We start from the raw sequence: 15,036 nt of genomic DNA, 5'->3' as shown, positions 1-15,036 counted from the left end.
ACATGATGAGGTTCCGATTCTTGGTCACAGTCATCGGTTTTGTGGCAATCATTGTCTGTCTTGGGGCTGGTACAGATGAACCAGTGTGTGCTTAATTGTGGATGGAATTTTTTGTCGGTACATGCTCGGAAAAATTTATTTAATTAGCTCCTTGACTGGTGAGCGTTGGTTATGTTGTTTGGTTGGTGGGGCGTCCGTATGGACTCTCAATAAGGGACAGGAGATAACTGGGTTCAAGTGCATTGAAAATACAACAGGATTTAGGTATTTGGTCTGGACAAAAAAGACCTATTATGCCCCTTTTTACAAGATGTAATATAAGTCTCAGGTGTCCCCAGAATGTGTCTGTGAAGTTGCAGCTCAAAATACCCCACGGATCATTTATTATACCATGTTGTAAATGCCTGTTTTTGGGTGGAATCGTGTTTTTTCGTGTGTGTCTCTTTAAATGCAAATGAGCTGCTGCTTCCAGCCCCCGACATAGCTCTGGTCTCCATGAATACAATCAGAGACAATGGTAACATTAGCTAACAAGCACATTCGTAAAGGCGATTTGCAAACATTCACAAAATATAAAGTGCGATACTTACATCTTCAGGATATAAAGCTGGAACACGAACAGTCCATGCTTGAGAATCACATTTTTTGAAAATCCTGCTTTATATTGACACACATTTTGGTGTAAAATGATTTGCACAAACATACACACATTTTTTTATGTTTTGGGGCTCATTTCCTTCAAAAACAAAACTTGTCCACTGCATCTTCAGTGGCTCTGATGCCAGGAGTACATGAAGACTCTTATGTTCACTTTTACAGCCAACACTTATGATGCTTACGAAGCTGAGACATTATTCTTCTCACTGTATCTGCTCCAGCGTGGAACAAAATGGTGGACTGTGTGTAGATCACTCAGGGGAGGATCTATGATAATAGGGTGGAGTCCGTCACCAGTCGTGGGCGAGGCTTACTCTAATGTGACGTCAGTGGGTGGACTTTTAACATTGTAGGGTGGTTGTGCACACACACTACCGACTCACATTTATGTAATTATTGAAATTATTTTCTGCTGCTATTCAAAATTTGCATAAAAAAAAAAGATTATTATTATTATTATTATAATTTTCTTTTTTAAATGACTTCGCGACTGGGTACAAAATTGGAACAAAGGACAGCCATATTGCAGCATACCTTCAAACAATAGTAATGGACAAAGGAAGTTCCCACAGTGGTACTGTGAAAGTGGGCATTTTCTGCCATTTCTTTTTATTGATAGGGACAGGAGAGAGGGTACACTACATTTTTGAGGATAGAGAGGGGGAAAGAGACCAGGAACATTTCAGGCCAAACTCAAACTTGTATTTCCTTTATGACCACCATAGCTCAATGTGTCTGTTTTGGAGGAGTTTCTGTGTATGCTTGTCAATTGTTGGCTGCTTTTACTTCACTATCTGGTCCAACTCATCCATTTTAAAATAGTTAATAAAAAAGAAAATGTTAATTTTGTATACAAAATTATACAGGCACAATTTATAACTGTCTACAAACATAATTTAAAACAATTAAGCATAAGCTTTTGGATCAAAATGTCTAAAATCGTGAAAAATATAATTCTGTGACTTTTTCACTGTTAGTGTACATACAGGATCCATCAAAGCCAGTCACGGATCTCTGACGTTACACAATATAGATCAGGCATTGATAATGCATTCGGTTTTAAACCAATTACAAATATATGCTAATAACTCTTCTGAATGCAGTGCACAATTTCAATATCATCTGTGGAGTTTTATCTACTCTGTATGTTGGCATAAGTAAGCAGAGAGTAAAACCAAAGTCAACAATGGTCCAGATGAGAAGAGAAGACACAGACAAACCCAGACACAGATACAAGTATGGTCTGTCGGTCTTCATGTGCCCTCAGGTGGTTCATTTTCAACCTAGAGTTCCATCAAAGCAGGAGTTCAAGGTCAGTGGCAGTCAGCCCGAGCACTGGAGCGAGCTCTGTTTTTGAGGAGCAATAAAACTGAATGCTAACAGCAGGCTGAGAGCTATGTATGTGGAGAGGTTGATGTTGGGGTCGCCATGGTTTTCATCAGTCAGGAGCAGAGATTTCTGTTGGGATCGCACTCATGCTTATTAATGATATGGCTGAGTGGCTGCCAATAAATAAAAAAAGAAATAAAAGGGCGGAATATCCTGTTTTTCTTGACACACTATGGAAAGTTCTGTCATATTATGGAAAAAACGCTGCATTCACGTCATGTCTCAATAACTGTACTTACGAGATGGCATCTCAGAGATTCTACTCAAAGCTGTCCTCAGAGCTTGGATATTATTTGTATCTATGGCAACACTCATAATGCCAAAAAAGATCGATGTGTCTTTGTTGTTGATTACAAATAAATATTTAATCACCACATTACTTCATTAATTCATCTCAATATGTACAAAGAACAAAGAAAGCACTCCTAGTAACAGTGGCTGTAATAAGTGATGCAATTTCAAACAAAAACATATATGTAAACTACCTTTAACTGTTGAGGACACTTACATTTTGGTTCTTTTTACATTTTTGAGTTTTCATAGATTTTACAACTTGTAATTACAAGTTTTTTACATGTCAGAATTTCGTACTCATTGTAATTCTGACATGATGTGAATGCATCATAAAATGGGTTGTGATTGTTGTTTCATGTTTACTTTAAAAGAGGCACATTAATAATAGAGGCGGTACATAAACCAGCTCTCAGTGACACTTTGGAACAAAGTTAATTTAATTTTAGCATGGTTCAACATGGTTCAACTGGTGTGAAATGTTGAGATAACAAACAATATGCATCCCCATATGAACAAGCCAAAAATGCCTTTCCAATATTTATTCTGAATTCCACATTTAATTTGTAGTTATATAAAGCACTGCCATATCCTCTCCACTATAATGCCAAATTGAATTGGTCTACAGAAGTCCAAAGTCAGAGCAAGTAACAGTCAAGATGGACACATATACTTTCCAGAAATGAGCTACTACTGTTTTGCTTTTAATACAGTCCAGGATATATATTATTATGATAATCCCCCCAGTATTTCTTATACTTTCACACACACACACACACACACACACACACACACACACACACACACACACACACACACACACACACACACACACAAACACACACACACAGTTGGTACTCCTATCCTTACGAGGATAGACATAATTTTTTCCATAGACATAATTAATTCATAGACGATTTTTATACTGTACAAACTAAACCTAACCCTCACAGAAACCTTTTGCCATTTAAAAAAAATAAATAAACAAAAATAAACATTGTTTTGTATGTTTTTAAAGCCATTTGAATTACAGGGACGCTAGGGGTGTCCTCATAAACCACATTTATAGCGCAATACCCTCGTAATTACAAGAGTAATCTAAAAAAAGTTCCTCGTAAACCACAAAAACCAATACACACACACACACACACACTCACACACTCTCTCTCTCTCTCTCTCTGAACTAAAGCGCTATAAAAATAAAATCAGACAACCTCTGTATCTTTGCAAAATTTCTTATTCCATCTCTGTCTCTGTTTTCATTTTCCCTTCCTCTGAGGTCTAATCTGACAGACATTTTACTTCCTTACCCAACCTTTTTTTCTCTCACTCTCTCTCTCTGTCTATCTCCGCCCCCACAGTTCTAGTGCTTGCTGCATGACCCGTTCAGCTCTCACAGACATAAACAGACATTATCCACTGGCATACATTTGTGCCTTCTGCAAGCAATGACTACAGCATTAGGATTACCTCTGTATCTGCACCCCCCCCACACACACAGTAAGGGAGAGTGGGAGAAAACGGCCTTTCATCACATGGGGAGAGATGACATAAGTTAGAGTGGTAGAGAATAAGTCATCAAATACAGTCACTCGTTCTGAGCGGCTCATGCTTAGACTAGCTAGGTGTCTGCTTAGCAGGAAATGATGGCTTTACTAAAGAGCTTGTATCTGTCATTAGATTATTCTGCAATATGTGCAGCTGAGGGGGAGAGATGTAACATGTATGGCTGCTTTAAAGTGATGGTGCATTGAAATCTGAAGCGATGTCAAACCAACATTGTTTAAAACATGTGTAGATTAATAGTTCACTCAAAAATGACAATTCTGTCATTATTTACTCACATTATTTAAACTTAACTTCTGCCAAAGCTCCTGTCTAGCCTCTGAGTAAAATTATCAGTGAATAATAACTTACATTTTGATCTGTTCCTCACACAAAGCTGTTATATGGCTTTAGAAGACTTGGAATACAGTGCATGAGTCATATGGGCAACTATTGTGGTGTTAATTGTCCATTTTGGAGCTTGACATCTGTTATCACAATGAATGTTATTGAGTAGCAAGTGAAGCATAAAAAAAATTATCCTTCAGTGTTCCACCAAACAAATACTGTAACAGCGTTCCGCTTTTAAATAACATGAGGGGGAATTAATTATGACAGAATTAAAATTTTTGGTCCTTTAAACAAATTTCCAAAGGATGAATTGCATTCAAATCTAGGATAATCAAACCACCACGCATTAGCTAAGATTAAAAGAGTCATCAGTGATCTTAAATTGACAAGTTACTTAATCAGAGAGTAGAGTGTTAAACCTGAGCTCTGAATTATAATATCATAACTCATAAAGCTGAGAAAAAGTGACAAGAATTTCCCTCATCACGAAAACATGATTTGATTTCAAGAGACTCTTCTTTTATGCTTTAAAAATAATCCTAGAGCAAAGTACGCTGAGCTTGAGCAAACTTCATGAGATGGTCTATTGCTCTAACCGGATCACGTGTTTATTAGTTTTCTCTAAGATCTCCAAGTTTTCTCTAAGAGCAATATGGTCATTATTATTCAATTCACCTAAATAGGAAATAATGATCCCACATGCTGAATTCGTAGTAGGGTGTAACACAAGACAAAGCTCAGGGAGAGTGGCCAATTACAGAGGAACAAAATAAAAGCAGCGAATCATGACTAACAAACAAAATCACTGACTCAGATCACAAAAGGAAACACACAAAGGCTATTTCAGACCAATCTGGCCCTCTAGACAAAACCAGAAAATTGAAAAAAGTAAAATGCTGAAACAAGGTAAAAAAGTATAGCGTTTACAAATCATGGCATTGTGATTTTTTTGTGGATCTATACAGTTTTAGCAATTATATATATTAAAGTGCTGAGTATGTTTCTTCATGTGCACTTTTTAAATTCAATCTTGTGCAATTTCTGCAAATACAATGCATTTTTAATTAAGGCATACCTAGGTACATAGTAGCATTTTAAGAGATCATTTAAATTTCTGTTCAATATACTATAAACCCAATTTAATGCATGTGAGACCAAAATCATTACGGTGTGAGTATTTTTACATCATAGAACAGTACATATCAAAAACAGTAAAACATTATAAATATGAATGAGCTTTGAAAAATGAACTTTTTTTCCTAATAAAAATATTGCAAAATACAGTTTCATGGCCAACCCAAAAAAACAACAACAACAAAACAATGTGGACGAGAAGTATGCCTGAAAAAGCATAGCTTCTGTCTTAACAACTAAATATTGATATTAATATATGATTGTATCTGCACAGCCTTAGTGTGACTGCACATTAGTAATTCAATATTACTGCCATTATAATCAATGCAGCTGTCTGTAGTAGAAGTGCCTGTCTGCATCACAGTTTTGTGACTAGGCTATTATTTTCTGCTCTGAGTCAGATTTTTAAAATCAAACCACAGATATACTGTGGTATAAACACTATAGAATGTCTACCATTTGACACATTTCTAACATCACATGATATATACCGTCACACCGTCCAGCCCTAGTGTATATGAGAATATGTGTGGTCTCTGGCTTGGCCAACTTTCAACTGAAATTATTTTTTTTGAATGCACAGAAAAGGTCACACAGTCATTTCATACACAGTTGGGCTGAGGTGGGGTGGAGTAGTTAAGAGATGAATCAACTGAATGCTTACACTGAAATGTACAGACCAATACACTCAACAAGGCCAAAAGATCAAAAGACTGCATATACTGTCAAGATCTGCTTCTGCACGCATTTTGTATGTGATCGCTAGCACTAACACATATCCATTAGGGTGAAAGTTATTAATGAGAATGCAGGTGCATTATAGGGAAGAACCGATCTTTGTGACATTTGACATATCTAAAATGCCAGATACTTAATTAAAATCTCTTTAGACATTTTAAGTGAACCGTACATCTGCAATCCACTATACATCTTACTTACAGTGAAACTGTAATTAGATATTCCCTGAAATCATGAACCAGGGCTTTAGAGAAGAGGGTAATACGTCCTTGGCCAGAACATACTTTTCACCTTCCTCAAAGATGAAATGATCGTTAACATCAACATCTGACCCTCTAATACACCTGTCTGACTGAGTTAAACTGAGACAAAGTCCTCTCGAGCAATTCATTCATACTATGCAATGATAATATGGAATTCATTACATTACATTAACCTCGGCACCTGTGCTAATTGAATCTGTGAGTCTTAATGAGACACAGTGAAAAGATCTGCAATGTGCTTGGCCCAACCAAGGTAGTCTGTAATTACAATTAATTATATCCCCATACTTTTTCCATTTACTTCACAAGAAAATGTATGATATTCTGTTTGACAAGCAACCACAACAGAAAGCTTAAGCACAGGATGTTCTAGCCAGAACATAAGTTAATGAGGTCCAACTAAAGTGCAGTCCCACTAAAGCAACAAACATGCCCATTACTTAAAGGAGTGTTATGCACCAATTTGTTTTGAAGGGGCAACAGAGGTTGTCCTGGCTCACTTGGTGCCCTGAATCGTAGCATTTTCACAAATGTATTTCTCGAGAAAAAGCCTTTAATTTTTCACACATTATACATATGCACAAATACAGTGAATTTTTTTCCCCCCCGCATATCCCAGCAAAGCTGGGATTAGAGCGCAGGGTCAGCCATGATATGGCACCATAATATGGCGCCTTGCTCAAGGGCCCAACAGTGGCATCTTGGCAGTGCTGGGGCTTAAACCCTGACCTTCTGGTCAGTAACCCAGAGCCTTAACCGCTGAGCCACCACTGCTCCACTTAAGCAGGGCTGATAGAAGACAGTATTCAATATTCAGAATTCAATATGTAGTACAGTATTTGCTTAATGACAGCATGCCCTCAAGCTTGCATTCATTTCATAAGTTTGTGTAAAACCTGATGATCCATGTTATATAAAATAGCATGGAAGAAAGGAAATCTGACTTTGTACAAAGCAGTTGTCAATGCCATGCATTAGTTTATCTGATAAGTGACATAGAAAGTGCACAATCTTCCTTCTTTATTTGACGTCATGACGTTTTTTGTTTTGTATTGTTTAAAATGTTCAAAATGCTAAAACGTTCTGTTTCTTTCCAGGTTAAAATGGACCCATTCACAGACTGTGATGACACGTTTCCCCCTTATTGAGCAGCGTAAATCTAGCAAACTTTCTCAAATTAGCAATTCTTAAATTATTTTGTGTAAATTTATGTTACATTACCCTGGAATTAGTTTTAAAAAATAAGTTACCATGGCTGTGATGAGTTTTCTAATACAACTTGTGAGCGAGTGACAGAAGAATTAGGCTCTTTCTCTCTTCTGACTGCTGTAATCCACCACTCACTATATTTCCTTCTTTTGGAAAGCTGTAAAAAGCGTAATATTGTTCTTATTTCTGTTTGCTGTTGGAGAAAACAGGTAATCAAAAAATATATTTGCTGTGCTCTCCTATTCACCATTCCTCACGTTTACCTTGCTATCGTTTACTTCCGCATTCCAAAACCCTGTTATGTGAAAAGGGTCCGTTAGTATTGAAATCCCAGATTTTCAATGAATACTCAGACTTTTGCACCCTACTGTATATTTGTATATTTTTTGAATAAACCAAGCAAAACTGGCAAAACTCAGTGATCACAATGTATAATAGAAATTCCAAAATCCACTTTGCTTTGTTTGAATTGGCATGACTCTGATTACTTACACTGCACTATGAGTTCTACGATGGCCTCTCGAGGTTTGACGTTGAAGCCGTTGTACTGACTGGTTTGGCAGCGATAAGTGCCGGTCATCTCGCGGGAGACATTGACGATACGCAGCACTCCATCGTAGCTTTCAGTCTGCATGTTGCCGTCTGGCATGGCAGCTTCTTTATCAGCACGTGACCAAAGGATGATGGGTTTGGGTTTGCCAGACACCAGGCACTGCAGCTCTACTGTGTCCCCTTCCTGAGTAACCAAGGGGGACTTCCCTCGTGGGACAGTCAGGTTGGGTGGAACTAGAAGAGAGTGAAAATGTCTTATTGAACATGTTGTATTGATGCATCAATCATTTAAAATAGCCTAAATGTCCCTTAAAATGTCCCTTCTACCTGACAAATATCACTGTGTACAAAGAAGTCACAACTGTCTCTGTGACAGTCCTAGGCACTGTAAACAACAAAATAGAGTCAGGGGAGCGGCCAGCACTTTTTTGAATATTCGTAAAAATAACCAATTATTTTGTGCATTCATGTTTGTTGACATTGGGGTTGCTGTAGTGCAGGGATTTAGAGAGATGGCATTGGTTTAAAGTTGAAGTGTGTAATTTTTTTCAATGTTAAAATACTTTCTACTTTGATTTCCCTTATTAATGTGAGACAACTATAAGTAAGCAATTTGTAGGTTGATTCCATTGAAAAGTGTAAAAATATTTGGCTGTCTGTTGCTTTTATCTGTTTCAGATTGCTCTCTTTGTTTAAGCATTTTGACCAGCCTGACAGAAAAACAATGCCACGAGTTTGGGGTGGAACGGCCTGCTTGAAAACAGTCAATCTTTTTGCAATCAGCCTACTTTTGGTGACATTAGTGGCACAGAAATGACACAATATATCTATAGGTTTGCAAAATCATTTATGGCACCTTAAACTGGAAGTAAAGTTTCTGTACAATATCGTCTAGGTTACTGTCGTAACCCCCGTTCCCTGATGGAGGTAACGAGATGTTGTGTCGGTGAAGTGAAACTAGGTGTCTCTCTTGAGAGCCTCAGTTGCCTCTGAGCTTTGAGAAAAGGCCAATGAGGACTGGCGAACAGAATTTGCATGTCGCTCCCCTGGACATACGGGTATAAAAGGGGGGAATCGTGCATCTGTTTAGTCAGGTTTTGTACTTAGGAGCCGAGAATAAGGTTCGGCCGTTACAGTGGTGTGGGGCAGAGGGTGCTGCCCAAGGGAGACGCGGGTCCGCCGACAGAGGGACAGTACCGTGGAAAATGCAACACAGGGGGTAATCATGATGACCGATACCTGTGGAGCACCTATTCCAGTACAAAGTAATTAGTACCCGTAGTGGGTCTGGTCGGGAATTCCTCGCGAATTCACCTGGGGGTAAAAGCGCACAGGTGCGCCTCAGAAGAGGGGAAAAGGCGCTATGCGCAAGCGGTACACCCGGTCAGCTTTCCCATGTTACTGAGTTGTATGTGCTCGGACCTGAAGAAACAGTTACGACTCAACCGTCGGAGGTTATCGGTGATCTCACAAAGGTAATGGGTGTTGCCCAGCCTGCTGCTCTGCCCATGACTGCTAGAGAGGCGCCGGTGCCCACGAGAATGCCACGCTCCTCATAGAGCATGCTCGAACCCACGTGCTCGCTGGACCCACAACCACTCGGCTCCGAAGCAACTAAACAGATGCACGATTCCCTCATTTTATACCCATATGGGGACATGCAAATTCTGTTTGCAAATTCTCATTGTCCTTTTCTCAAAGCTCAGAGGCAACTGAGGCTCTCAAGAGAGACCCCTAGTGTGTCTTCACCAACACAACGTCGAGTGAGTGACAGAAGGGGAACAGTAGATATAAACCATGCATCAAGGTTTTAAATTAGAACCTAATTTGAATTCATGACATCTAGGTGCAAGGGAAAGTTTTCCACACCAAATCCCCAAACGGCTGAGCAATTTGACCAGAACACTTTCTGCCAACTATTTTGATTGAGTCCAGACCTTGGAAACAGCAGGTTCAGGATGATGTGATGACATGCTCTGTGAAACAGGACAACTGAAGGTATCTCCCCTACAGCTTCAACAATGCAAGAAAAACACCTGTTCCTCTAACAATAGCCACCGGAGTGCCACACAGGCCCCTTCCATTAAACATGAATCTGTCTTTCACTGTACAAAAAGCATCTGGACATAAGATGCGCAAATCTCCATGGCCCGTTTCACAAGCTCAACATCATCAATAAAAGATCCACAGGAAAACAAAGGCCCTTGTTTGCTGTACCAAAGAAGTGAGGTCATCATTGTTCACCTCTCTTTCCTCCCTGCTGAACAAACAAACAAAAAAAAGCTTAAATCAACCTAAACTGGTTTACTGGCTGGTATGTTTGCTGGTTTTAGATGCATTTTGGGCTCATTGTCAGCTAGTCAAACTGGGAGACCAGCTAAAACCTGCAAATCAGCTTAGGTTGCTTTCCGTTTTGAGAGGAGTTCTGGATATTTGTCCGCTGGTCAGGCTGGGGAGACAATATAGGACCAGCTTGACCAGCGCATGAGACCAGCAACACCAGCCTAAACCAGCTTTAGCTGTTTGCTAGATATTGAGGGGTTTTGGACATTTGTCAGCTGGACAGGCTGGGAGGCCATGTAAGACTAGCTTGGCCAGGCTGGCAGATCAACTTAAAGACCAGCTAAGACTAGCTTGGCAAGGTGGGGAGATCAGCTATACTAGCCTAAACCAGCATAGACCAGTGAACCAATTTATGCTGTTTGCTGTTTTAAGAGGGGTTTTGGACATTTTTCAGCGGTTAGACTGAAATACCATTTAGGACCAGGTTGGCAAGGCTATAAGTCCAGCTAGACCAGCCTAAACAAGCTAAGACCAGAAAAACAGCTTAGGCTATTTGCTAGTTTTAGATGGATATAGAACACTTGTTAGTAGGCCATGCTGGAAGAATAGCTTGGCCAGGCTATGAGACCAGACAAAAAAAACAGCTACGACCAGCAAACCAGTCTTTTTTTTTTGCTGGGTATAAAGCCAAACAATTCCTGACTTTCTACTGTTGAAGCAATGCAGTTTAATAATAAAAGATGTCATGCACATATAAGATGTGGGGTACAAACGAAGAGATGATAAAGAAGCATAAATACAGCACAGAGAAACTTTTTCTCATTTTGAGAAAAGAAGAAATCGATTTTTTTTCCTACAGATGTTGAGGTGGAAAGACAGATGTATATAGAGGAAAGGTAATAAGTATGACACCAAAAATTTTAGAAAGAACAATGCCAGAATGTATTTCCGATTGCAACTGCAGGGGGTCTGGTGAGAGAGATATCTTGGAGTCTGCTGGTTGATTAAGCATGACTTCTTTAGCAAACCCAGGACAAATAAAAAAAAACAAACAAAAAAAAAACAAACGAGTATATTTTGCATAAAGAATTTATTCTGGAGGCAAAACACATATAAAAAAGCCTAAAAGAGCATTACCTGTATTTTGCAATAAAAAAACAAAAAAAAATACTTTTAGATCTACATATTTCATGCCATTTTCTTTCACTTCATTAAAATGCCATCAGTGGGGGAGTCTGAGATTATGTTGTTTTGTTTGAAGCTATAAAGCTTTAATGTGCCGAAAAGCAAAAACTGTTGGTAAGAGAATGGTTGGGAAAACAATATTAAATGTAATCACTGTAAAACACTTTTAATAATAAATAATGTTAAGGTTTAGTTTAGAGCTGTGACATTCTACCATTAACCCATTCTAGTGCAATTTGTTCTCGTTTACTCAGTAATGCATGCATGATTTTTAATTAATTAAGATTTAGAATTAACAAATCTACATAACACTCAGTGCCAAGCTGGTTAAAAATGGTGTTGGTTTAGAAACTCAAGTCATTGGACTGATGTTCTCAGTAAAACTATGGATCCTTCTTATTTTTCTCATGTTCATGGCATGTGATGTTTTTTTTGTTATTGCAGAAAACATGTAGGCCTTTATGACTTTATGACGTGTATGCCTTGGTAAGTATTTTCAATATCACCCTCAATGATATTATGATGCAATGGCACTGTGCTATTGAAAATATTAATTTGATGATTTAAACATAAAAATAGATAAAAAAAAAAGACTTAGGCCCTCATTTACTAGACGTATGCATCGTGTATACTGTACAAACATGGGCAAACTTTATAGCATGTGCAAAAAAAGTTTTGAGTTGATATACTTACTAACTTTGTCTTCTATGGATTCTTTTTTTCAGGTGCGCAAAATAGCACGTCTTGGCAATTTTTGCATTTCCCAAATATAAATATGCGATTTAGAGGTGTCCCTCCAAATGCACTCAGTAAAGGGCATAAAACGATTTATCCAGCATGAAAGTCATTTCAGAAAAGGAAACTGCAAATAAAAATGAATGAAAGGCTTTTGAATTAATAATAAATATAAATGTAAATAAAATAAAATGAAAAATTTAATTTACACTGTACAGCAGGCTGTCATTGTGGCAAAAAAGAGACTTTGAGAACAAAGAACACATAGAAAACCCAGTGATGACACATATTAATGTGAAATTAAATTATTTCTCATGACAAAACATTTTTATTCTGTTATTTTAGAACTCGATATCCAAACAAATAACATACTAATGATCATAGGAATTTTGAAAAATTTATGCCCAAATTACGACGTAAATTTATGTTTTAAAGATTGTTTAAAACTGCCGAAATATTATTAAATATTTTACGTGCCAGTTCTTTCCAGCACCCGAAGCCGACGTACATCGAACAGGTGTTGTCTTGATCCCGTAAAACGAGCAGGGAGTGCTGGTACTCTCCTGTGCAGCTTTCTGTGTCTCTCTCGTGACCAGCTACTGTAACTTTGCCATAGTAAAGATAATTGCAGTTTTAGTATACATCAGTGGTCCGATGGCTGAATGTATATTTTTATATAATTTTCTTCTTTGTGAATTATGCTCCACTTCGTACTGAAACATTTCAAGAGAAGAATATCATAGGCATGCATGTGTGTCCATATTTACATGTAGCTATTTGCACAGTTTTTTTAAGTAAATCACCTGCAAACCCCTGCGATGCGCACACACAATTTCATAGATTACACAAGCAAATTAGTACCCGTTATATGTGATCTTAGTAAATCACGGGCATACTGTATACAAGCTTAAACATTATATGTGGCTTGCTTGTATTTCATCTCACTGATACCTAATTCACTGTCCGTTAATAATGTAAAGAGGAAAATCAGCTGATTCATTTATAATTACTGTATAAGGCTGACATTACATGGAAAATTTCAGTTCAGGTTAGAGCCCATTTAAGTCAGCCAAGGTGAGCAATGTGTCAAAGACTCAGAACTACACGCAGTACCCTCTCTTACCTCTAAAGAATAAAAATAACTCACCAGTGGTAGAGGAGATGTTGACATCTATGCTGATCTCCGGTATCCCTCCATTTTTTAGTGAGGCCACACAGGTGTAAGTGCCAAAGTCTGTAAACTTGAGGTCGATGATGTCCAAGTTTGTGGTTCCTGGGGCAATATCTGGGTCAGTCTGTGTAATGACCATCCGCTCTGAGCTACGCAGCGGGCGACCATTTTTCAGCCAGCTGAACATCAGTTCCTCAGGCGGTGTGGCCTCCACCTGGCAGGATATCTTCACCTCTCTGCCGATCTGGATGTTGTCGTCATTATGATAGGGGTCTGGTGTGATCCAAAAACGCCCCTTCTTTAGAGCTGTGTGGACAGAATGAAAAGCAACTGATTTAACAAGAATGAAATATTCAGTTCAACTATATACTATAGAGTACTTATTTATGAAGACATTCATTTTTATCCTCAAAAAACAGCAGTTCACAAAAGTTTTGGCTTCAGAATCCAGATTTGTTACAACAGAGATATTTACCATACAAAATAAAAAAAAGATTTCCCTTAAAATCAAATATTGAAATGGTTTTCATGAACTGCAAAAAAATAAATAAATATATAAATAATGGAAAAAAATATATATATATATATATATATATATATATATATATATATATATATATATATATATATATATATATATATATATTATCATGACATTAGCTGAACATGAAAAGCTGAACAGGAAAATCGACAATTTTGGTTTCTAATATCTGCTGAATTGTATTGGTTTCATGCTCTCAGCAGTCAATAATTCACTGTACAAAACAAATTGTGAAAAGCACAAACTATGTTTATCCTTACTGCAAGTGAACCTGCATTTAATGTAACCTGGGTTGTATTTTCTTTTACCTTGTATATTTTTGTTCATGGTTTTCGAGGATGATGTCATGTCACACAACATGGATTTTCATAACAAAGTTGGGGAGGAGCATGTTCATTTAATCTGACAAATCACATCGCCAGAGTAAGCATATATTAACAGCTGCTTAAATCCATGCAGTGATAATTCTTCCGGCATTTGGCTCCGCCCACTTACCCACAACAAATCCATGCGACAGTTTTGCATGACACGCTTCCATTGCGATTAGCTTTTTTCACATGAATCAGAAACGATGTCACTGCAGGGTATATACATACTTCCACTACGGCTTTGAGGCTATTACTTTAGTATACCTTTGGCTCGAATAACACGTCTTACCTCTTTGGTATGGTCTATTTTCCAACAAGTCACAATGTAATGTACACAGAATTTATTTATCATCTTTTACCAACTGATTCGGCTACTCAGGACGCAATCTCTTTTGAGTTTATAGGCTCAAATGCAGTGCTGGTGTGGTTAATTCACCAGCTACCATCTCATTAGCATAAATGAGAATAATCATGTCACTGTATCACAAGAAATTAATTCTAAAAAGCTTTATATACTCCCAGCACAGATTCAAAAATACAAATAAAATTAACTGTATCTTAATGAATCTCTTATTAAACTCCCAAAAATGTTAAATGCAGTAAAAATGTATAAATCTAGAATGC

The 15,036-nt window shown here is 37.8% G+C and overlaps 1 protein-coding gene across 1 annotated transcript in view; it reads right to left on the bottom strand.

The window, feature by feature from the left end:
• Window positions 1–15,036, bottom strand: part of LOC127662425 (MAM domain-containing glycosylphosphatidylinositol anchor protein 2-like) — a 238,717-nt gene that overhangs the window by 89,463 nt on the left and 134,218 nt on the right. Inside the window, exons 7-8 of the mRNA XM_052153592.1 lie at window positions 13,480–13,809; window positions 8,070–8,363 (exon numbers count right to left, since the gene is read on the bottom strand). Coding sequence (XP_052009552.1) covers window positions 8,070–8,363; window positions 13,480–13,809 — 624 coding nt within the window. The remainder of the gene's footprint in view (window positions 1–8,069; window positions 8,364–13,479; window positions 13,810–15,036) is intronic.

This window comes from Xyrauchen texanus, chromosome 22 (assembly GCF_025860055.1).
Source record: "Xyrauchen texanus isolate HMW12.3.18 chromosome 22, RBS_HiC_50CHRs, whole genome shotgun sequence".
NCBI lineage: Eukaryota > Metazoa > Chordata > Actinopteri > Cypriniformes > Catostomidae > Xyrauchen > Xyrauchen texanus.
This window is presented reverse-complemented; position numbering and strand designations above follow the sequence as displayed.